Below are 24,480 nucleotides of genomic sequence, written 5' to 3' on the forward strand. Positions count from 1 at the left end.
CAAACAAAGGCGAGTCGCACCAAAGGGCTCAGACTAGCTTGGTTTGAGGGCGTGCCTGACCCCGCTAGCCGCTTGGCAAGCTTCATGACGCGTTTTCATTGTGAGGTCACAAGTAAAGGAAGTGAAGGGCTGGACTACAAACGAGCTGTTTTCAAGCGGTTCAGAGTTTTCTGTGGGAGATGGGAACTCCCTTTGGGCTGGACTTTGGGCTTTTTCACTTTGCAAACCTGTTACTTGCATAAAAAAGATATATAACTCAATAAAGGAGAGGGAAAAGACAAAAAGCAGAATACCACCTCTTTAACCATTTTTTGAAGCTTTGGCCATGTTTAACATGAACATCCAACATAACATTATAGATAAGTCATAAAATGTGGAAAAGCATAAAAGGTCTCCTTTAACACAACGCTGTCAATGTTGGAGACCCACCTTTAAAAAAGTTATGAGTATAGCTATGTTAACATTAGAATACAGCTGGGTTGTCGAGGTTAGTACACTGTACATAAGTAGCTGCTTTTCAATATCGATTGCACGACCCACCCTCACACGGCGCCACAGTTACACGGTAACACTGCACTGTGCATTTACAAATGTTTCTGGTGGTTTCTCTTGAAGCTAATTAGCCTGTTTCTTCCATGCTGGCATTTCACTGGCATGCTGCAACGTAACACCGCCCCGTGGCGATCAGATCGCCTATCTGTGATCTCAAGTAGCCATGATTAGACGATATGAAAACAGAGAAGATCGCCTAGCCCTAGTTAGCGGTGGGGTTTCTATGTTCCACTGCTCCATTGAGTTTCTTCTTTGTTGGTGTAGGCCTCTACAAACAATAGCGACTGAAAGTGAGCGGATCATGTTGGAGCCGATTGATGTCGAAGAGCAGATACTTTTAGTGAACTTACAAAAACGCTAAAACGAGAGAAGGCGTCGGAGGAGATGGTATTTACAGTACGACCCTGGTATTTACTATTTAGGACAAGCTGGTAATATGTAGGAGGAAATATGATGCTACCAAGGCAACCAATCACAGTTCTTGAGGTCGGCATGTAGTTATATTACATGATGTACCTACAGCATAGATTTGACAAAGAAGTATTTATTATAGTAAAGTATAAATAAATTTTACTTTACTTTTCTGTCCAGATCACAATACTAACAAGAGGATGAAGTGAAACAGAATTAATGCATTATGCATTGATTGCTACCTGGTTGTCGATGCACCTGAACTGCCAGGTCCAGCGTGTATTATAGAGGAAAGGTCGGAGGTCAAAGCGGTTGTCATCAGGACTGTAGCTCTCCGCGTGGTAGGACGGCGTCACTGTGGTCATCTTGTGGCGGTTCACGGAGTACATCTGGAAGAAGTGCTTCACCTTCTGGGCCACCTGAAAAAACACAACAATACACTGTCTTTTTTATTGAAGGTTTTGATTGCAGCTGCTAATTGCACAATATTCATATCAGTGTTCAACAGACACATTTTCAATTATAGACACCAATTTGACAAACTGTGGAAAATGCCCAAGTAGGGCTGTGCGATATGACAATATCTATGGTTTACAATTATGCCCTATCGTTGATTTCTTTGTGTCACCGTAATATTTTGGTGAGGGACGGCGCTATGCACCACGGTGAAGTTAGTTTTCCACGTGTTGCTGAGAAGAAATTTATTAAATATAATGGACGAGCCACACAACAGTATCCTGCAGTGCCAGCCATGATGTGTGTGTCAGTCAGGTAGCGTTAAATAACTTGCCCACAGACATACAGGTTACTTTATAGTTCAACAAGACATGCTGTTGTTGTGATGTTAGCTGTAGCAGCGGGAGATGTGGAGCTGTGAATGTCGCTGTCTGGAGCCGCTGTGCTGTCTCGTCCTCTCGTGTTAGCTTTGCAGCATTGTGCATATCGCACAGCCCTATGCCCAAATGTAATCTGTCTGAACTGTTAATTTTGTAATGACAAGTGTTTTTCTCAAATTTACTAAGCTGTAGCTAATTAATATTGATTTTGTGGGTTGGCTAAACATCAATAAAGAAACACTTGGTTGTTGTTGTCGATTAATTTGCTCTGCATGTCAATGTCACCAGTCGTTCCTAAAAATAGTGGGCTGTGTCTTTCAGCTGTTCAGACACATCAACAGGGTTGTGGTTCTTGCTCAAGATAAATGATCAGACTAGTTGCTAGCAGGTAGTTTGTTAGTTATTATGAGAAATTATGAGATTTGACAAAGCGCATCATATCATCATTTTAAGCGCCACACCTTGAAAGCTCTGAATCTGAATGTCAGAATTTAGAGCTGTTAAGGAGCTCATCCTGACAGTCTGTGAAACCTTAACATCAGCTCAAGCATGAGTGCAGAACTGTTAACGGTTTTATTAGGGGTTTTACCTATGGAAGCCCGGAGGAGGCAAGTAGGAAAAAAATATGCTGGTGATCCAGTTTGATCTACATTGTTTTCTTCCTGTGTTTATGACTTCAGATAGCCAGCATAATCTTTCTTTTACACCACATCTTTTAAATCGTGCTTCTCTCCTCTCAAGATCAGTTCAGAAATGACACAGCTATAGCATCCACACTGAAAATGTCTGCTCTGCATTTTTCTGTGGCTGAATTTATTTAAAACATTATCCCTTGACTGGATGATACACTGTCCCAAAGCCAAGGACTAGCAGTAAAATGCGAACGAGTGAACTGACCTCTGTGGCTGAGAGCGCATCCTTCCACACGTGAATGAGTTTACAGAACATACTGAAGGGGCCACACTTGGAGATCTTCCTCAGGCGTCCAATCACAGACAGTTCAGAGTAGGTCATTCCCATGTCTGCCTGAGTAGGGACGTGTGGTGGTGGTTGGAGAAAGTTGAAAAAAAATGGGAAAAGGAGGATGAGAAAAAGCAATTGCCGGGCTATGATCCCATGTACAGGGTAACTGAGCTTTTTTTTTTTACATTCATTTAGCTGACACTTTTATCCAAAGCAACTTACAATTGCTATTTATCAGAGGTTGCACGCCTCTGGAGCAACTAGGGGTTAAGTGTCTTATCCATTGGGCCATCATCACCACCCCAGTTGCATTCCTGTTAAGTAATTTACTAGCTCTAATATGATTGCTTGGTTCTTTTTTTTTATTATAACTCTATTAAAAAGGTCTACAGATATATTTCCATTTCTTACCTCATCTGTTTGTGAAACCTGTCCGTCTGTCAGTGGCTCCAGTTCAGCTGTGGGCGGAGCGGCCAGGATGCTGTGGAGGGAAACCAAAACCACAAAAAATGCTCTGTTTGCAAACGTTTTAAATCCAATCAGTTTTTGGTGCGACCATCCTTTGCTGTCCAAACAGCATCTGCTAAGCCTGATTAATATGATCAATTCGACTGATTTGTGTGTGTGTGTGTTTGAGAGTGTGTAATTTTAATCCTTCCACCTTTCAGGGAAGGCTGTGGCTCAGGAGATAGAGCGGGTTGCCCGTTAATCAGAAGGTCAGCAGTTCAATCCCTGATTCCTCCAGGCTGCATGTCCAAGTGTCCTTGGACAAGTTGGCTGTTCCGCCAGTGCATGAATGTGAATGGTGAATGCAGATGTAGTGTAAAAGCGCTTTGAGTGGTTGGAAAGACTAGAAAGGCGCTATACAAATACGGAGCATTTACATTTGAGGTGTCTGTGTTCTCAGTACTAACACATTAATTACTCAACAGATCAATCTTCCTAAAAGTCTGTCAGCTGACCTTACCCTCTCAGAGTGGTGAGCTGGAACTGCTCAGCACAGTAAAGCAGAAAGCTCTTCAGGTCTGTCTTGCTGATGCCTCCTATTGGGTTGATGTCAGCACTGGAGCAGTCATACTTTGTGAAATACCCTGTCAAACTGAACAGGAACAGTTGATAAATGGGAGCAAAGTTAAGATGTTAGGAAGAAAAAATATTTTTCTTTCAGTAGTTGCACTTCTTCAGCTACTCTAACAGTGTTTTGTGAGTGTGGTTTTGCCAGTGAACAGAGTAGATATTGTCTTTGCTGAATAGCCTCCTTATACCAAACATGAACATTTGTTACCAGGCATTCAACTGAAAGCAGCAGTGGAGTAAAAAGCTTAAGGGACCGTGATGCTGGGGGCATGTTGTTTCAGGCACTGGTGAGTCAATGAAAGACAATACAAGAGAAACAGAAACCTTCAAACTCAGAGATTTGGGCTGTCAACCTCTAGTCTCCAGTCAGTCAGTCCAAAAGTGTACACAGTGTAATTATTTTCTGGTAATACCTCTCATCTACGTTGGCTGAGCCCAGCACCAGCAATCCACCTGGCTTACCCCGGGCCCACAGACTCAGCTGGGCAAACAGGTAGGCCAGGACCATCCTGACCCGAGCCTGTGAACACACACACACACACACACACTCTAAGTGAATACATAGCACCCTAAGGCCAGATTCTATGACAATAGATACATGCTTCTATCACTACTGGACATAACCCTGCTTGCACTTGTGCGGTACCACATACCTTTAGTCTAAGCCTGTGTACTACATGTGCTCCACCTCAGTCTCACCTTGTGTATAAAATTAGATAAAACCAGACAACCAGCTCCCCAAACACGTCCAATCCTTTTTCCCAGGGTTCCCTGACTGCACAAACAGCGGGTCTCTATCAGGCTCCTGCTTGAATCTTCTAAATCGTAACCCGTGGCGAAAACAGAAGCACCCAAAATGTCCAAATATCCATCTTTTGCTTCTCAGATTGAGGAAGGCAAGCACAGTCAGGGCAAGAGGCTTGATGAGTGAGGGCCAAGCCGACATGCACAGTCCAAAGCAGGACTCAGAACTCAAACAGTGTGAGAGCGAGGTGGGGCCCACGCAAAATAGAACTACAAAATGCTCACAGTGGTGTTACTGAAGCATCGGTGTGAAGACTGTGGTTAAACTGTCAGAATATGTTTGTGTAGAAACAAAAAAGAACTCAAAGAATAAAGAAAAGGAAGAGAGGACGTGGTCATGGTGATTAAACCCTGATGATGACAGACAAGTGTCTAACCTGTACATTCTGCAGAGCCAGGTTTTCTCTGTGGCTTCCTCCATTGGCGCGAAACTGAGGCCACTTTCCAGTAACCACAGAGAAGATACCCAGAATGCCTTTCACTGCCATGTCTATGTTAATATTCATGTGTGTGCTGCAAACCAAGAGATAAATGACAAAGGATGAAAACATTATTAATCCCAAAGCAACTGAAAGGAGAATATCTCTAGAGAAAATAAACATTTCTGTGTTTATCCACACAACTCTGAACCGACAGAACAAGTCAAACAGATATTCCACATTCATCCATGATCAGGCAGGTCTGATGCTAATAGTGACATTAGAAGCCACTTCATTCTTGGCCATTATTAAAGTTTTATTTGACACAATCTGAGTAACAATTAAAAAGTTTTTGTCTTTTGACACATCATTCTCAAACACATCCTTTATGTGCTCCTCATAGCATCTTACCTGCCGATCTGATTGGCCAGATCTTTGGCCCTGCTGCATGTGTCCCCTGAGGAGTTTTCGCTGGCCATGTAGCAGGTGGTGAAGATGTGACCGCACAGCTCCTTTGGGTGCTGAGGACGGTAGGAGTCATCCCCTACCACTCTGCGAACATCCTCCAGTACCTGGCTGTCTGAGAGATGGATCAGAAAGCTGCAGCTACAATCTTAACTAAAACCAGAAAATGGAATCATAACACTGACTTTGGCTTCCCTTCACTGGCTCCCTATCCATGTCAGACTTGACTGTAAGGTGCTTCTGATGACCTACACCTTTTCACCTTAACCTTAAGTTAGCTGTTTTTTCTTGATTACTTTGTGCCTGTTTACTGTAAACTTATAAAAAAAAAACTTCTGCATCTCTGTTTGTGTCCCACAAGCACAGCTGTGTACCTACCTCTCTCCCTCTCTCTCTCTAGTTTCTGCTGCTTGTTGGCCTCTCTGTTCAGGACCATCTGGATCAACTTTGTCATCATGACTGTACACAATTTTGTTATGTTGGTCTAATCTGTACACACAACATCTGATTTTTTGTCTGTCTGTCCATCCTCTGTTGGTCTTCCTGAGGTTTCTTCCCTTTTTTCCCTGTTAAAGGGTTTTTAGGAAGTTTTTCCTTATCTGAATGGAGCTTCTAAGGGCAGAGGGCGTCACATGCTGTACAGATTGTAAAACAAATTTGTGATAGTGGGCTGTATAAATAAAACTGACTTGACTTTAGAGACGAAGATGAATGATTGATTTAGAGTGAAGAGAGACAGGAAAGAATCACTGATGTGTTTTTAACAGTGTTTGGACAACAATGGATCTCTATGGCTCAGAGGAAGAAGATCTTTCAGGCGGCGATACACAAACAGTACTTAGTGGTTAGTAGAAACATTCACTGTTGGGCCTGAACATGCAATATGTTGAGAATATGGAAAATACAGAATATTACCAGCCTTATTCCTGTGTGAATATTCACATTGAGACAATATGCGTTTAGAATAAACTGACATGAAAGCAAACTGAATCATACTCACTGCCGTCCTCTACAGCCTGGCAGAGCAGCACACACATAGAGTGGACAATACAGGCAGTGGAGGAGCTGTCGACGCCCCCGCTCAGAGGCAACAGAAAACCAGCCTGGGACCCAAATAAGAACCATCACAAAGTCAAAATCTAATTATTTATTTTAAGGTCAAATAATCCTCCACACACACACACACACACACACACACACACACACACACACACACACACAGTACAACAGCACTACGTCCTCACCTGTCCACTTCTCCTCAGGTAGTCCCACAGCCAGCAGGCCGGCCCTAGACTGAACAACACACATGTTTCATTACCTGGACCTTTTCAAAAGTTAAAAGATGATACTAGTTTTCTGAAGAAATACATATTTTGTACCAAAATAAATGTTTTTAGTACCTGATCTCTTCTTCAGGAGTACGAAAGTGCCATGTTATTGGTTGGTGAGTTGGGAGGTAGATATCATCACCACTGGATAAAGAGAAGTCAACTTTGACCCTGTGGCAAGGTTTGGGTTCACTTTCCTACAACACAGTATGAGAGTGAGAGGAAATGGAGAGTACAAAACCATCACTAACAGTGTTTAGGAAATGAGCAAAGGTTTTCTGCTGCAGAAATCTGTCACTTGTAACTGAGCTATCTGCGACTTAACCAACTAAAGAAATGCTAGAAAGTAAAGAAAATATAAATGTATTAAGAACTTTAAGTATGATTACATGCCAAGCCTCAAGTCAGCTTAAAGCATGACTTGAGGCTTGGCCTCTAATGGCAAAGATCTGACACGACCCCACCTCACGCTCACTGGTCTGTAAAGACAGAGGCATCTATATCGACTATACATGAGACCTCATCACGAGTTGTTGTTCTAGTCTCATTTGCTGTACAAATGCCTACACCTCACACACTACACAACCAAGGCTTTTCAACACATTACAGTCAACTTCCATTATGTTTTCCAAGGGGATCACAGGCTCACAGGCCACAGAATAAACAGTAAAAATAAAAAGATAGAAATGTCAGCTTACCAATGGAGCAAACATATTTAAAGAAGATACTTGTTATTCAGTTGGTTGCAGTCTACAGCATCCCCACTAGATGCCACTAAATCCTACACACTGGTCCTTTAAAGCTACGTCTTTGATTTGTTTTGGCCATCTAGGGGCAGAGCACAGATACGTCTCCTCTGCCATGTTATTAAGAGGTTGGCAGATGCTATTTACACATCCAGCAGACACAGAGCAACATTCATTTGGAGTTATGCTTCTCTCCAACTGACAAATGTGCTATATTCACTTTTGGTCTCCAGCTCCTGAGAAAAATATCCGGGTTTTAGCTTGCTACATGTTTCTTTAGCAGCTAGCAGCTAATTTGCTGCCTGCTGTTTGGTGCTAGGCAGGAAGCATACAGTGAGTTTATCTAAACCTTTATTGCTAAAAACAGCTTCCTGCTGTAAAACGCTTTGTTAGCGGGCTGGAAAACCAAAACAATGAGCGGAAAGCACTAAAATGCTTCTTGTCAATACTTAATACCAACTCCTTACTAATTAAAGCGGCATTTATTGCAGAACAGGCAGCAACATCTGACATATTCACCTTATAAAGTTGATATGGTGAACGTCTTAGCAAACAGGTGCTTATTTACACATCCAGCAGACACAGAGCAACAATAAGAGCTATGAGATAACTGTTGTTGTTAATTGGCGCATTTAAATAAAACTGAATTGAATTATCATTCATTTGCATCCACCTGATGAATGTAAGTCCAACTGTCACTCTCTGTTAGCTCTGGTTTTGGTCTCTCCCAGCTCCTGAAGGAAATATCTGTCTCTAAGTGCTCCACTGTGTTCACCGGCTAGTCTCTGTGTCTGTCTGCTGAATGTACAGTGGCTTTTTGCAGCTTAAAGCATGACTTGATTGGTGACTCAAGACAAGCAGACTTGCTCGCTGCTCTGTAAAGAGACCGGCATCTAATCATAAGACCTCATCATGAGTTTTTGTTCTAGTCTCATTAGCTGTAATGTGTGACATACAAATGCCTGTCCTGCTATTTTCACCCAGTGTCATTAAAGACATACAGTACTTTCACTCAACTGTAACCATAGCTACACCTCACATTCTATCCAACCAAGGCTTTTCAACACATTACCTACAACTTCCATTATGTTTACATAGAACATTACAGGGTCACATAATAACTGTATAAAAAAAGAGTTATCTTTGTACCCACATAAGACTTATTGTTCAGATTTAGATATGTCAGATTACCAATGGCCCCGCGACCCTGTACACAGGAAAAGCGGTTGACGATGGATATATGGATGGGAGATTACCAATGGTACAAACTACAGTTAGAGTACAGCTGAGGCTGGTAGGAATCAGTTTTTCAGCTATTTTGACCCAAACCAAAGTATTGGATAAACAAAAAAATTTGACCAGGTAATTTGTGAGCTTTAGAGGTGATGGCAGGCAATAATAAGCAAACGCAATAGAAAAAGCAATAGGCTCTGCTCTTGATATGAGGAATTTTGAAGGTTGGAAGGTGGTGTCTCTCACCATGATTGGCTGGCATATTTCTCCTCTGTAGCTCCGCACATCCTCAAGGTCAAGAGTGGCTGTAATCACTTCCTACAACACACACACACACACACACACACACACACACACAGTCTGGATCTCTTGTGACTCAGGCATGTTGTCTGCCCTGCAACATTTACCCAATACACCTGCACACACAGGAAACCTCTACACACAAAAAGGAATTCATGTTTTCACACTGCAGCGCACAACTGATCTGGCAAAATTATTTTTTGTCCACACCTATAATAATGTCACTTCACATCAACATCAATGTCACATCAACTACATAGACACATTTGCAGGTGCGTTGTGACCAGGGTCTAGGTTTTTCTCCCATACATACCACATCATCAAGGGAGAACTGTGCACCTTGTGCCACAATGTCTCCGTTGATGGCCACCATGGCACAGCCGTCATAGTAGATCCGGTCTCCATCACAGCCCCTCTGGTTGGAATACAGGTAGATACCTCCACTCTGGAACAACACCAACAACACACTGAACGCAGTGCTGATTTTAGTAATACATGTACAGAAAATAAATAGGATGTTATGATTCTATTCCATCCTATGTGTGTGATACAACACTGCCCTCTAGTGAGCTCTGCTTTGCATTGTCTGTGCAATTACAGATTAGTAACAAATGAACCCAAAACCAACATAAAGTGTCTTGATAAAGTGCTCCAGACCAGTATTTAGTAACATGCGTTTGTACCAAGCATAACCACAACATTTTCATGTTTCTACGTGAACAGACAAGAAATGTTTAAAGGACTCCTGGTTCGAGGATACCTTTGTGGTGGCTGACTTTACCAGGTTGACTCTTTCATCAGCTTTACGGAGCTCGTGGTGGCTAGCAGACGAATTAGTGAAGATCTCAACCCCGTCCAGACCCATCTGAATATGGGGGCTGAGGAAAAGAGTGAACGTTCAGTCATCAGGAGTTGTTTCAGACAGTTTACAGAAAACTACACCATCCATAAAATCCAGAAGGTTCTCTACCTTCTGGGGTTCCAGAGCTCGGCACATATCTCAGTTCCAATACAGGTGTCCTTTGTGGATAGCACACAGTAACCAAATGGGACTGTATCCTGATGAACACAAAGAAAAAACTCCCACCATCTGTTTCAAGGGTGGAAAAACGGCCTAGGTCGACTTTTAGCTAAACAGAGAGGATCACAGAGTTTTTTGTACCTGCCCTGTTACCTCCTGGATCATTCTGGGCAAGAAATACTCCTCCACTTGCCTTGAAGAAAGAGGCAGAAAACAACAACAGTACATTCACTACCATCCATGTCATTTTCAAAAGTGAAATGAAATCACTTCAGTGGTACACAAAACTGCATCTCAGTGGAAGGTACAAGGTGGCCTCATAAATCACTGCCAGCATTTTGGCAAATATGTTAATGTAGATTTGCTCATACACTACAATCATGGGGAAGAGTGTTACCTTTTAACAACTATAATATGGGCATGGGGAGTACTACTCAGCCTTCATAGGCTCTGCTAAACTTCAAACATCCGTCTCTTAATACATTGCTGGAGTACTCTTTTAAGGCCTATGGGCAAACAGACTCATTTAGATAGTTTAGAGTTTTAGTTTAGAGTTTAATATCATAATAGCCCTAATACACTAACAAATAAAATATCAAGTCTAAAAGCCATTGCAAATGAAAGCAATAAATCTATTAAATCATTTGCTAATATAATTAAAATACCAAAGAAATAAGAAGTCAAACATTAGTGCCACAGTCTGTGGTAGACTTGATGACAAACCGTAACTGGTTCCAAGGAGAGAACCAGTGCATCTCTCTGTAGTTCCCGTAGTTGGCCATCAGCATTTTAGGTCTGATCAGCAGTATCTTTCTACAGGATGGAAGAAAATGATTTGAATGAGAAAGATTTTGTCCACTCGTATTATATCATTATAAATAAAGAACCAAAAACACATGTGATTATGAAACCGGATAGGTGTGCTGACCTGTTGAGGAACAGGACCCGACAGTTGTAGCGCACATTATGATGCATGATGGGCCTGAGGGGGACAGAATCCAAATCTCTTTGTCAAATGTGACACCCATAGACGGTGACGCCAAACCAGACTTCCAGCTATATGATGTGAGTTTGTTTTTGACAAACAGAATGGTGACTATGAACTATGAAGATTAAAATTGCAGATTATTTAGACACAGCATTTTGCAGTGGAACAACCGTTACCATTAGTAAAGTATGGGATGCCAAAGTCCTTGTTCAGTTATCTCCTGCAGCCACAAGGTGTTCAGGACATGTGATACTCTGTTTAAACAGGACTGCCAGATTGAATACTGCTATTTGGACTGGTCTTTTTGACTGATACCCACATTCCTACGTCACAGATGATGTCCTGGGTGATCGGAGATTCCAGAAGCTTCCTCAGGACCTGAAAGCTGTGGAGCAACGTGTCCGACTCATAGAAGTGGTCTGCACAGCCATACCCGCTGTAAAAGTCAAGTGAATTAGAAAAGAGGTGTCAACAGAGTAGAGGCAAACTGAACCTCCAAACACAGTTAGCAGCGCCTTACATAAAACCTCTGTTAATAATAATCATATAGTGACATCTTAATATGGGGATATACTCATGTCTGTGTGAAACCTAGCATGTGTATTGGAAACTAATGATTGCTTTTCCTTGAGAAGCGCTGATTCCAAGGTCCGACCTGCCGATTCCAACTACCTGTCTTTCTAAGAACTATAATTTACACACATATATTTTTGCAACTTTTCTTTAATGGATCCCCATTAGCACCATCAGAAGCATTGGCTCCTGGGGTCCATTCGACTGCATGATCATATTATAACATTATTATTATATAACTTTACAATTTCTCCTAAACCGCAGAACCTTTTCTCACTCAACACATCTCAAAATAAAAAACGAACCAGGTCAGGCTGCAGGACAGAGTGTTTGTGAACTGAGGTATATTTGGATATTTTATTTCTAAATATTAGAAAGAATAGATTACCTTATATCAAGTTAGTTATTTCTTGTCTCACCATTTTAATTTTACTTAATTCCCCACCTTATTTTAGTGCTTACTCACAATCTACAGTAAAATCTGCTCACCTTGCCCTTCCCTTCAGACACCTACACCTCTCTCTCTCTCTCTCTCTCACTGTGTCTGTGACCTTTTTTGGCCATACAGGTATTACAAATTGCGAGTGTTGCATCTTCTTCACTCATGGCGAAGAACTTCCACACTGACAATATGTTTTAGTGTGTTTAACGGCTTATCGATCAGTGAATCTCTAGCTTTTCCCATCATACCATATCTCCAGCTCTGGGCCCAGTCTGTATTTGGCTCCATGAGCCTTAGCAATCTCAATACCTGCAGAGAAACACAAGGACAGACAAGAGGCAAAAATGACTGTTGGTTTAGTGAGCATTGATAGTGGCAGAGGTCAGTCCTTTACTAAATAGTGTCCACAGGGGTTCAGTATTGTACTTCCACAAAGTTGGGAGAGATAAATGCATTAAAAAAAGTTAAATATCAAAGCAGCAAAGGCAGAATTATCTCGATGTTTACTCCCTCATCTAGACTGCTCATCAGTAAGATGCACACAAACGTAGGGGGCAGAAAACAAACCAGAATTACTGAGAATTTATGGGTAAACTAAAAGGCATTCTCTCCCAATTCCATACCACCTTACTGTGGGTGCCAATTCAACGTTCTTTGCGATCCTCAAGTATTTCAATTCCATACTACAATTTAAGTTTGCTTTTTGACCAAATGTCAGTCTTCACAGATTGCATATAAAAGTGGTAAAAAAGAAAAAACTAAAACAAAAACTTTTTGAAGTAAACCTTTCTGCTCATCAAGCTAGTAACGTTACCGTAAGAATTCAGGAATTAAAACACAAATAATAAATTGTGGAGTTTCTGTCACATACTGTAAAATATTATACACCTGTCCAGTAGCCTAATAGTCTAACTTACTCTTCAGTATTCTCTCCAAATTGCCTTCAAAGTCCAAAGCCCACTGATTCACCGAGCAAGTTGCAAGAGTCACTTTCCGTCCCATCTCGGTAGTTTGCTGTTGAAACAGTGAGTAGTGAACACAGCGAACAATATTAAGCCTGTTAGTGACGGGATCTATCGACCTGCCTGGCTCTCAATATATACTTGCAGATTCGACCTGGACGGCTCGACCTGGAAGAGCACAGTTCAGCTGGCTTCTTCTTCTTCTTCTTCTTCTTGAATTCGACAGCTTAGAAGCATCTGTGGCGTATTGCTGCCCTCCACTGTTGGTTATTCACTATTCACATCTTTGTCAATATAATCCACAGGTACTCCATCAGTTTCTTATTTTGTTCCAGCTGTCCAAATTAAGAAGAGTGCATAGATTAAAGACAATCAATTCAATTCAAATGAGCTTTATTGGCATGAATGTGTAACAACAATATTGCCAAAGCATCATAACGTTACATACAACATAAAAACAACCCAACCCATCAAAAAAGTAATCAGAATGTGTGTTTGTGTTAAAAAAAGAAAAGAAAAAATATTAAAAATTAAAAGAAAATGAATAAATAAAACAGTAAGCATGTGTGTGTGTTAAAAAATTAAAATAGATTAAAAATAAAATAAATAAATAAAACAGAAAGCGTGTGTGTGTGTGTGTGTGTTAAAACATTATAATATATTTAAAAAATTAAAATAAAACTAATAAATGAAACAGTAACGTGTGTGTGTGTATATATATTAATATGCAAAAGAATTAAAAAATTAATTAATTGATAAAAAAATAATAATAAAATTTTAAAAAATTAGAAATCGGTATCAAATGTAAAAACAAAACAATTTCTAAAATATCAAACGATCAAAATAATAATAATTTGAAAACCTGTACAATTATTTATCAGTCTCTCTAGTTGCTCCCTTTGACAGGAGTCATTTCTGCTATGACCCAGTAGCCCACATGCTTTGCTGTTTCCTTGTCTCCACAGTCACACTTTCCATCAGGATGTTTACCAATCAGAGCCAGCCCACAGTGCCCAAAGCTCAGTCTGGATAAAACCACCAAAACTTCTCTTACATCTAAATGTGCATTTTTCTAAACAATTCTCTGTAATGACAAATATGCCCTCGCCTTCCTTTCCATTGTCACATTTCCTTTACTGACCGATTTATTATTTCTGTGTTCTCTGGTGACCCATGCTGTAAATTAATTTGAACCCTTTCCTCCTGCCCCGCCTTCTTTGCCACCTCTTCTGCATCCTCACCCATGTGCGCCGGAACCCATAGAAACTCCACTTCATACCCTGCTTTGTGAATTCTATACAACACCTGTAGAATTTCCACAGGTAAATCGGGTCTGGACTTAGTTTTAGTATCTTTAATTGTAATTAGAGTTGCTGCTGAGTCACTACATATGACTGAATGCTGCTGTTTGTTATCATCAACCCACCTTAATGCCCATAGAACTGCCACCAGCTCTGCTGTGAAGACTGACATGTGATCTGGAATCCTGCAACCTTTTATTGTAACCTATTTCAAGTATGCTAACACCAAAAGCCACTTTACCGCTCTCAGGATCCTGTGACCCGTCAGTATACATTTGAAGGTGGCCACTGCCAGACTTTTATCTCCTTCTCTAGGCTTTCTGGTCTCTACAGCATCTTTTTTTTGATTGTTTTCAAAAAATATCAGTCAACAATGGGATCTGGAATCAACCATGAGGATATAGCTGGACGACATATCGGTGGACATTCATTCAAATTCCTCTGCCATAGATTTCTTTGTTTTCCTCCTTCTTCCTGTTACCATACTTCCAAATCACAATGTTGACTCAACCGGCTTTTTGTTGGTAGTTTTTCATTCCAACCTTTTAGTTTCATTAAATACTTCAAACCGAGTTTTCTTATTTCTAATGGCATCTCTCCCGTTTCTATTGATAGCGCTGATATTGGAGTTGTACAAAATGCCACACTACACACTCTAAGGACTTTTGCTTGGAAATGATCAAATTGACTAATCATTGAAGGGGCTGCTCACCCAATATACTATTCAGCCATAATCAATAGCTGATCTTATTATTGCTTTGTATATCATCATCATAGATTCATCAGCCCCCCGATCAGATCGTGCCACCCCACTCTTCAAAGAAACCATCTCAATTAATATGCTTTTTTCATGTCATTCTTTCAGCCAGCTACAGTCCTACAAATTTAAAGTTGTTCACTTTTCAAGATTCTTATATATTTGCAACTGCTGTGTGGGCATTTTCTTCTTATACATACCATGTATTTCTTTCTATCTGTAGATATTTTAAAACCCCAATTCAGTTTCTTTCTCCAATGCAGCTTGAATTTGGCCAAAAATACAGGAGAGGTTCCTCCCTCGCTTCCAGATGGCCCCATCATCTGCAAATATATCTATTCATATACATTCATATACCTTGGCCGTTATGAAGAAAAGATGATAACGGACTTCCAGCAGCATCTTCAGCGTAGCATGTGAGGAGTCTTTGGTAAAGCTGCTGTTCTAGAAGACGGGTTATATTTGTCTACAGTGCTTATTGTGGACTCCGTGACCCCAAAACCACCAAAAGACCTGCCTCTTAGGTCCAAAGTGTCAACTGCTGCAACACCACGAGCAAAGTTGCTTAAAGCTGCAACGGGAAAAGATCTGTGCTATCAAAGCCAGCAACTCAGTGTTTGGAGACCCCTGTATTGGCACTTATAAGTACCTGGAGGTGGCTTACACATGTCGGCATCCTGGGAATTAAACAACAAAACATCGCAATGTATGTGCTTTGAGTACTCTCGTCACTTGTGCATATTATAAAATCAGTTTTTCTTCTTGTGTGTTCAAATGCTTTGACACACTGATGCAAATGATTATGTAGAATTGTCTGCTTATTACTACATTATCAATTGCTTATGTCAAAACAAACACACACATTCACACATAAGGGCAATTACAGTTTTTCTTAATTGTTAAAACCCTAAAACCCATTCGCTGAACAAAGTACACAGTTGCCTGAACTCATTTAGCTGATTGTGCAGTCTGTGGTCAATACCTTAAACCATTTCACATGGTAAAACACAATTTGCAGATCTCACTTAGGCTTTTCAGCATTCTCCAAACACATTCTGCACTCTAATGTACATGTCATCAATACTGGTAACACAAGTGGAAACAATCAAATAAAAATAGAGAACACATGTGTTTGATTAAACACGACCACGCAAAATTGATTTCACTTGTTTCAAATCATGTGACACAACCAATATAAGCCAGTTCAGAGAGCAAACAGGTTGTCTGGCCCTGAAGATTGTGCTTTCCATTTGTCACCAGTACTGACTGCTCAATAGATGTTGGCTGGTTGCAGGTTCATATCAGCACAGAACAAGAATTACAATATCACAGAAACAAAGGACAAGTTTGTGAGATGTGGGGTATAGTACTGTAAAAATAGGTGTACAAGGAGGAGGAAGAACAAAAAAAATTGCAAAGAGCAAAGCAGAGTATAATTTCTGATCATTTTTGAGCTACTATGATAGAACATGTTTTGAGATGAAAAATGTACAGTCCCCTCCTCCAAAAGTATTGGAACAGTAAGGCAAATTCTTTGTTTTTGTTGTTCACTGAAGACATTTGGGTTTAAGATCAAAAGATGAGGATGAGACAAGAGTTCAGAATTTCAGCTGCCATTTCCTGGTATAGAACAACTCAGGACATATCACAGTTTGTATTAGACTACAGCATTCTTAGGTGAGCAAAAGTAATGGAACAAATAATCTTAAAGTAAATAACATTTAATATTTGGTGGCTTAACCCTTGCTTGCAGTAACTGCCTCAAGCCTGCGACCCATCGACATCACCAAACTGTTGCATTCTTCATTTGTGATGCTATTCCAGGCTTTTACCGCAGCTTCTTTCAGTTCTTGTTTGTTTCGGGGTGTTTCTCCCTTCAGTCTCCTCTTAAGGAGGTGAAATGCAGCTCTATTGGGTTACGGTCAGGTGACTGACTTGGCCAGTCTAAAACCTTCCACTTTTCCCCCTGATGAAGTCCTTTGTTTAGTTGGCAGTGTGCTTTGGCTCATTGTCCTGCTGCATGATAAACTTCCTCCCCATTAGTTCCGTAAATTGGCAGACAAAATGTTTCTGTCCGAACTGTAAGAGTCATCAATTAACCTATGCATGTCTTTGGACTATGGGAGGATGCAGGAGAACATGAAGAAAACCCCCACAGACACGGGGAGAACATGCAAACTGGCCTGGGATGACCAAAGTTTGATCCCTTGGACCTTCTTGTTGTGAGGCGACAGTGCTAACCGCCACACCACCATGCCGCATCTGTGTGTCATGTTATACTTAATTATTCTCAGTTTTAGCACCTGGTACAGTAAAGTAGGTCACTTCAAGTGAGGTCACTTTATGAGATAGCCTCTTCTGCAGTCTGAACATTTTCTGTTTTGCTCCCAGTTCCCAATGAATTGTCATAGATGGTAAATGGTCTAGTGCCTTTCTAGTCTCTTCGTGATATAGCCAATGCCACACAAAAAATGTGCAGCCTTGTGCATTTTAAATCATTGTCATCAAAACCTTAGCCAAAGTGTACATCAGAAAACACTTACAGAGTACACTGTTATATTGACAACATGGCTAAAGATTTTGACTATCTTGTTCGTAAACAATGACACATTCTGATGCACTGACATGTTCAATGACCTAAATATTTACTTTTGAGAGACAGACTAAGGATTTTGAGCAAGTTAAGGGCTTTTGCAGGTAATCCACTGTGTTGTGCTGTTTCGAGAAATGCACGTACTGTTTTGCAAATGTTAAGGATGATTTGAGAAATGCACCAAAGCGACTGAGAAAAACTCTAACATGACATTCAAAGGATTGACATCACATAGCTAAACTGCTGAGTAAGTAATGGACTTTATTTTTCTACAAAACATGCAATTGGTGTAGACAATGGGTGAAAACAACATTTGTCATTGGTTACTAAGCTAAGAGGAGGTCCTAGCTGAGCTGACACTGTCATTGTGATAACACAACAATCACAAACATACACTATAACTGCCTGGTGGTTTTAAACCAGGTGGAAAACTGTTGTTGTATAAATATCCATCCTTTATCCCAGACATTTCCATCAATCATCTCTTCCACTTAGCATTTTAGCACACTCAGAGGGGTGTTTTATAAAACAATATTACCAGTAAATCAGGGTTATTTAGAGGTCTTTTTCAACAAATATTGGATAGATTGTTATGACATTTTTAAACAACCGAATAAGTTGATTGCCAGTGACGCCCACAATAAGCTGCTTGCACAGTCGACCTATACAGCCATTTTTATGGTGAGGACGGGCTGGACATTTTTTACAGATATTCATGGTCTACTTATTATGAATCCTAATGACAATGGTAATCTTCTGACTTTTCGTCTCATGCCACAAGCAGGTATTATTTAGTAAAATAGCTAAAAATCTACAGGATGGATTAATACAAAATTTGGTACCAAGATTCACATCAGTTTCCAGACGATGTATCGTACTAATGTTGGTGATCCTCTCTTGTGCCACCAGCAGGTAGAAATGAAATGAAAACGACTATTGGAAGGATTGCAATGGAATCATGTAGAGGCATTTAAAATCTTATTTTTTTTAATGTTGGTGATCCTCTGACCTTTCATGTAGCGCCATCATCTGGTCAAAATTTAAATTTGTCCAATACTTTAAAATTAATGACATAACAATCAGTCTCATCTGTACTTTGTGTTTAGAGCTTATCAGCAAATGTAAGCATGCTAACATGCTAAAATAAAATGGTACAAATTAAATCAAAGACAACCAGACGTAAGTTCTTTAAACATTACTTTCATCATCCAAAGGCTATTATGTCACTTGTACAAACCAAGTATGATACATCCACTAAACTGTAAATCATCCTATTTTGGGCCCCACTTGATGCATCAAAGTTAATTATTGTCATTGTTATTGTCTCAAACAGGATCTGAGAAAAAAGATGGCATGATTACAAGCAGAATGCTCTAACAAACTGAGCTAACAGAAGAGTTCATGGGTTCTGAGTTCATCTCTACTTGAAATAGAGTCGGACTTTCTAACTGGTACAGAACATGCTGCCAAAAGTCTACGTTGTTTATGGCTGTCAATTTTCTGTTTGTTTTTTGCTTTATTATTTTCTTATTTTATACTATTATCTGTTTAAAAAGTGCTGCTCTGTTGCTGTGAACATCACAGTTTTGTCTTTACATGTGTTTTCTTTACTGTTACTGATCTGTGATTGATGTTTCAGGTCTGTGTTTTAGTCTTGAACGAGCTGCTCTAAAACCAGACTTGACTTGGTCTGATCTCATTAGCTCTAACTTGGCTTTATGTAACTGCTTAATCCTAATTCAGTTTATTGAGCTGATTCAAGACAGCTTTTTTATAATATGCCCTGCTTTTCCGATCGTTCTTTATAAAACACCTCTCCGTAGGATTCCTACTGCTACAGTTTCCTTACAAAACAAACACAATCCGCAGCATGGCACAGGCATGAACAGAGAGGATGTGACTGTGATTAATCTCTGTGAGAGGGGACGATGCTGAAGACAGAATGGTAAATGCGTTCTTGTTGTTCACTCAGGTGCAGATTTATGTGTGAAGAGCCACACATAAATGTGGAACTCAACTCGTGTGTTCATCTTCCTGTTCAACATTACAAGGTACAAAAATATGGCGTCTGTATTTTAAATGAACACATGTTCCAATAAACCCTCATGTCAACTCTCTCTCTCTCCCTCTCTCACTCACTCACTCACACACACACACACATTTCATACGAAATAAATAGCAATCTGTACAACACTCTCTCAAGGGGGCAGAAAACTCAAGTTATACAAAGTACACAAAACACATCAACACACATATCTACTTACATCATGTAAACAACCAACAAAATGCTTAGCCCTGTCATGTTAAAATTACATAAAAACCACAAACCATGAAATGTAAATTGCACAAGGATTCCAGGATTAATCAAGCTTAATCAGATCTAGACACAATCCACATATGAGGCATTTTATAATGGTGTACAGATGGTCAGTGTTCCGGGACGTCACATTTCTGTGGTAAACTCTCCACTGTCGGATTAACAGTCTTAAACCCTTATGACAGAATCATAAAGCAGCACTCAAAGGATGATCGCCCGTATGAGCCCATGATCAGAAAAACATGATCCAACCTGTATTGTCACGGCAGCCGGTCCTTCCTGGTATGCTTATCATCTCCCACCCAACAAAATGAATACCAAAGTTCTTTGTCAAACAAAGTGTAATAGAAGGCAAAGGCAGTCTGCAGCAAAGTCAAGCTGTCCTGATGAAAGACTACAGCATCTTCTTTTCTGTCTTTCTCCTTTGACAGCCTTTATGGGAAGACTTTGACCTTTTAACGATGCCAATAATGCTACACCCTCTTGTGAATGACGACATTATTTAAGGGCAATTCTGCTTTTGAGAATGTTTAGCATTTTATCATTTTAATCTTGTACTCAATTAAATCATTAATGAGATGTTGAAAAGTGACAATGAAGCAAAAACTACTTTTAGATGATCAGACAGGCTGTTAACAAACCAACAGTCTAACCAGATTATATAAACCACATTGGAGGTAAAACTGAATGCAAAAAACATTCCTGATTCGACAGGAAATCTGAATCAGAACTATAGCTGAATTTTGCTTGGGCCTAAATTTGAGAACAGAACCCAGCCCTTCCCTGCATTTTTCACACCTGACCTGAACCCCACTGGTACTATCAAATTTGAGACCCAAACCTCGTCCCAAGACCTCTACTAATTTTTTTGCTTTACTTCATCCATTGCTGACTGTGAGTTCGCCACTCTAATGCAACACATTGGCTGTCTCTTATGTGTTCCCCATATTTAAATACATTTCATTTGAAAATGACAAGACACAAGCCCCAACCCAACCCAAAATTTGATAATCTGTCAGGACTAGACATGTTCAGGTCAGGTACCAGAACTTGAAGTAGAAAAGTTTAGGTCATAATTTAACTGTGCATCTTCATTTCCTCTTCTAAATATGTTAACCTGGGGCCTGTTTAAACCCCGTGTGATCATCTGACTTCTTGCCCTGTCAGCCTTCTTTTGAGCAATATTGTTGCTTTATTACTATTATTAGTAATAATAATTATCCCCTTTCTTTTTTCCCTTTTTTCACAAAATAAGGTACTTGAGAGGTCAAAGTGCCCCTCTAGTCAGTCCAAGTGCCATTCAGGTTGACCCAAATATGCTCAAGTGCTGCCCTGGTGTGATCTTTGGGGGATGGGGGGGGGGTAATTTTAACCATGTTTGAAATCATTTCCATTCTTCATTTTTGGACTTGATGTAGCATATCATATAGGGCATTTGAGTCACTTGAGTGCCCCTGTAGGCAGCCCAGGTTCCCTTGCATCCCTTCAGTTAGTGGGACATTAGGACAGAACCCTGACCCTAAGGAAGAGATGCCCCTGTTTCATTTCCATCTCAGCCCTTAAGAGAGCCCGTGCACACCAATGTTTTCCTATTTTCTCCGGTGTTTCAGTGGAGATTTAGGGTTTTGTTATTCTAGTCAGGAATAAACAATGACGGAAAATGAATATCTGGCATTCAAGGGGTCAAATGTAAAGACACTGAATATCAGTTATTGGCAGGTTCAATCCACATGTATCATTAGGGCTTTCAGATATCTGTATATGTTGACCTCTAAATGTTAAGCCCTCTTCCACCTCTAACCTTTGAATAATCTAAAACAATAAGATGGTCGTGCAAATACAGCTCAATAGAAGGATGTGGCTACCAGGAGGTGAGATAGCATACATCCCAGAGAAAGTCTGAAGGGTGAATATCCAGTTTTGTACAGAAGCCAATCCATGAAAATGAACAGTCATAATTCGGAGTGGTTCAAAATCTCAGCACAGCAAACAGATCCAGTAACTGCAAAGTCACATCAGTTATCAGCAAAATCAAAGGCATTGATCCAGATGTGGACATACAGTGAAATGATCAAGTATTCTTCATACAAGAGTGTCAGCTGGTACAGGTACACTGGGAACGTTCCAATGATAGCACAGTCCATATGGTGCTATTTAAGGCACCATGCAGTCCCAGTCCAAGCAGTATTCAATCTAACACACTAGGCCTTATTGACATTAATCCCATGGCAGCCATTTGGAACTTGTGTCAGTCTTGGGGTAAGAAACTAAAACTTGAACATTGTATAGCCATATAAAAAATATTGGAAATGTGACCAAAATTTTGCATTTCACAGATTCCTCACTAAAAAACTACCAAATCTAGATTTGTAACAAGATAGGTTTGTTTGTAAAGGGTTTATTATGCCTCAAATTAACTATGTTCTACGATATGTCATCAAACACATCGCACAAGTGTTCCAAATGGCCACATTCGAAGGTGGAGTGGAAGGCCTGCTCTGAAGTCTCGACGCAGTGAGTTGCACAAAATGCAATATCAACACATGGTTTGGGACAGTATTCAACATATATGGAAAGCAAAGTTTCCAATAATGAATGAATAAGAAAATTAATTTTAAATTGGATTTAAATGGAGATTTTTTCTTGTAGGACCAAATTACACAGTTCTCTCCATGAAACTTCCTAGTAAAATTATTAGGTCAAGGGTTACTGGTTTACTGTACACTTCAGCGACATCAGTTTTCACTTCTTCCTCAAAACAGAGAAATTGTACAAGCTAGGCCGATTTTAACAATAATAAATATGGATCCCCGTGCAAATTTTGACACTGATGAGGTTGAAAATGGTGTCTCGGTGAGTGACCAGCATTAGCTAACAAAAGCCAATAATGTGTGGTTTCATTTCATAATGTTGTAACATGTGCTATCAGCTAAATCTCGTACTGCCATAGATTTACTATTTAAACCATAAAAAGATGTGGTAAATTCAGTAAAAAGAATCCCTATAAATTGCTCTTTAAGGCTTTTTGCTGCACCTTCGAGAGTGGCCCAGCTGGAGACACTTCTCCTTTTAGACCTGTTGGACAACATGTAATACAATCTAGGTGGTTTTAAGCATACTAAGATCTTTTAGTCCTTACTTTAATCAGTACACAACATATTCCAAGGTCCTCAGCCTGAGTGTGGAAACACGTCAAATATCCCCTACTGTGGAATTGTGGGAGCTGCTGTCATGTAAGGAAGCCCATTCTCCTTGCAGTCTTTTGTGGAACTTAGTTTTCACTTTCTGTTTTCTGCATTCAGGATGGTCGTTTGGCAAGTGTTAGTCCCGCCTACAACATCTCCTGTGAGGTGTATCGTTGGGCTGTAAAACTAATATAAGAAGGAAGAGTGTGTGTTTCTTTCAGTGAATTGTGTGTGCTGCATGCATTCGTCTCTGTGTGTGTGTCACTGTCCAGGGTAGGTGGGGTAGTGTGTCGGGGAGTATGAGTGTATGTGTGGCTGGGACTGTGCATGTGTGTTTGCCAGGGGCAGCGTGGCATGGCGGTCGGCGGGCAGGCGAGTGGACAGCAGGTCGTCTTCTGCAGCATCACCTACAGACAGAGCAGAAACACAGTCGTTATTGTTGCACAAACCAGATACAACGCGATAATTAATGATCTTTGTGTGTTTTTTCACTTTGGACAAAGCCAGGCCGCCTGTTCGCCCCTGTTTCCAGACTTTATGCTAAGCTAGGCTAACTACATCCTGATTCCAGCTTTGTACTTGAGATTGGACTGGACGTGAGATTGATATTGCTTATTCTCAGAAAGAAAGCCAATCAGTGTAAACTATTAACATTGAATATAAGATACTAAAGTTTGGTATTTTTAATCTTTTTTAAACAATGAATTCATAAATGACAAGCTGTGAATGACATCATTGTAAGAGTCACTCATTAATCTACAGACTGTGTATTAATTGTATTAAAAGTTGTATTTCAGGTTATAAATATAAATATACTTATTGTCTAAGCTCCACTCCTCCCATGTTGGTGCAAGCAGGTTTGTTTGGAGCCAGGCAATTACATTACAGGCACAATAAAAGATTTGCAGTACACATATAGTTTACAAAATAATGCAAAATAATGTCTAAAGGCTGGTATGTGGCCTACCGCTGCCAGGATCCATGCCGGTCTGGTTTCCAGTGATGTGGTGCCAGTAAGCGGATCGGGGCAGGATGGCGGTGGGGGTGCAGGGGTAGGAGCCAGGCTCTGAACCCATACCCTCAACCCTCAACTGGGAGTCACATACGCACAACATCACGGATTTATGAAAAAGCAAATTATAGATTAGTAGTTTCATGAAAGTTCCACAATCAACAATGTCTCCAAATATTTTTGTGAATGTCAAAT

The 24,480-nt window shown here is 40.3% G+C and overlaps 2 protein-coding genes across 2 annotated transcripts in view; both read right to left on the minus strand.

The window, feature by feature from the left end:
• Positions 1 to 1,205: 1,205 nt before the first annotated feature.
• nadsyn1 (NAD synthetase 1) lies at positions 1,206 to 13,284 on the minus strand (the record flags this gene model as incomplete). Its single annotated transcript, XM_046074951.1, has 20 exons — positions 13,076 to 13,284; positions 12,407 to 12,467; positions 11,463 to 11,579; positions 11,084 to 11,137; positions 10,879 to 10,968; positions 10,297 to 10,348; positions 10,105 to 10,193; positions 9,895 to 10,012; positions 9,448 to 9,579; positions 9,081 to 9,152; positions 6,928 to 7,052; positions 6,772 to 6,820; positions 6,528 to 6,630; positions 5,474 to 5,642; positions 5,021 to 5,156; positions 4,253 to 4,359; positions 3,730 to 3,861; positions 3,174 to 3,243; positions 2,697 to 2,825; positions 1,206 to 1,382 (listed from the first exon to the last, which is right to left on the minus strand). Coding segments are annotated over exons 1-20 (2,067 nt in total), but the record flags the coding sequence as incomplete, so codon positions are not given.
• A 4,728-nt stretch (positions 13,285 to 18,012) lies between these two features.
• dok4 (docking protein 4) overlaps positions 18,013 to 24,480 on the minus strand; it is a 59,701-nt gene continuing 53,233 nt past the window's right edge. The window contains exons 7-8 of the mRNA XM_046074016.1: positions 24,241 to 24,364; positions 18,013 to 23,680 (exon numbers count right to left, since the gene is read on the minus strand). Coding sequence (XP_045929972.1) covers positions 23,535 to 23,680; positions 24,241 to 24,364 — 270 coding nt within the window. The 3' untranslated portion in view covers positions 18,013 to 23,534. The remainder of the gene's footprint in view (positions 23,681 to 24,240; positions 24,365 to 24,480) is intronic.

Source organism: Micropterus dolomieu, linkage group LG17, assembly GCF_021292245.1.
Source record: "Micropterus dolomieu isolate WLL.071019.BEF.003 ecotype Adirondacks linkage group LG17, ASM2129224v1, whole genome shotgun sequence".
Classification (NCBI taxonomy): domain Eukaryota; kingdom Metazoa; phylum Chordata; class Actinopteri; order Centrarchiformes; family Centrarchidae; genus Micropterus; species Micropterus dolomieu.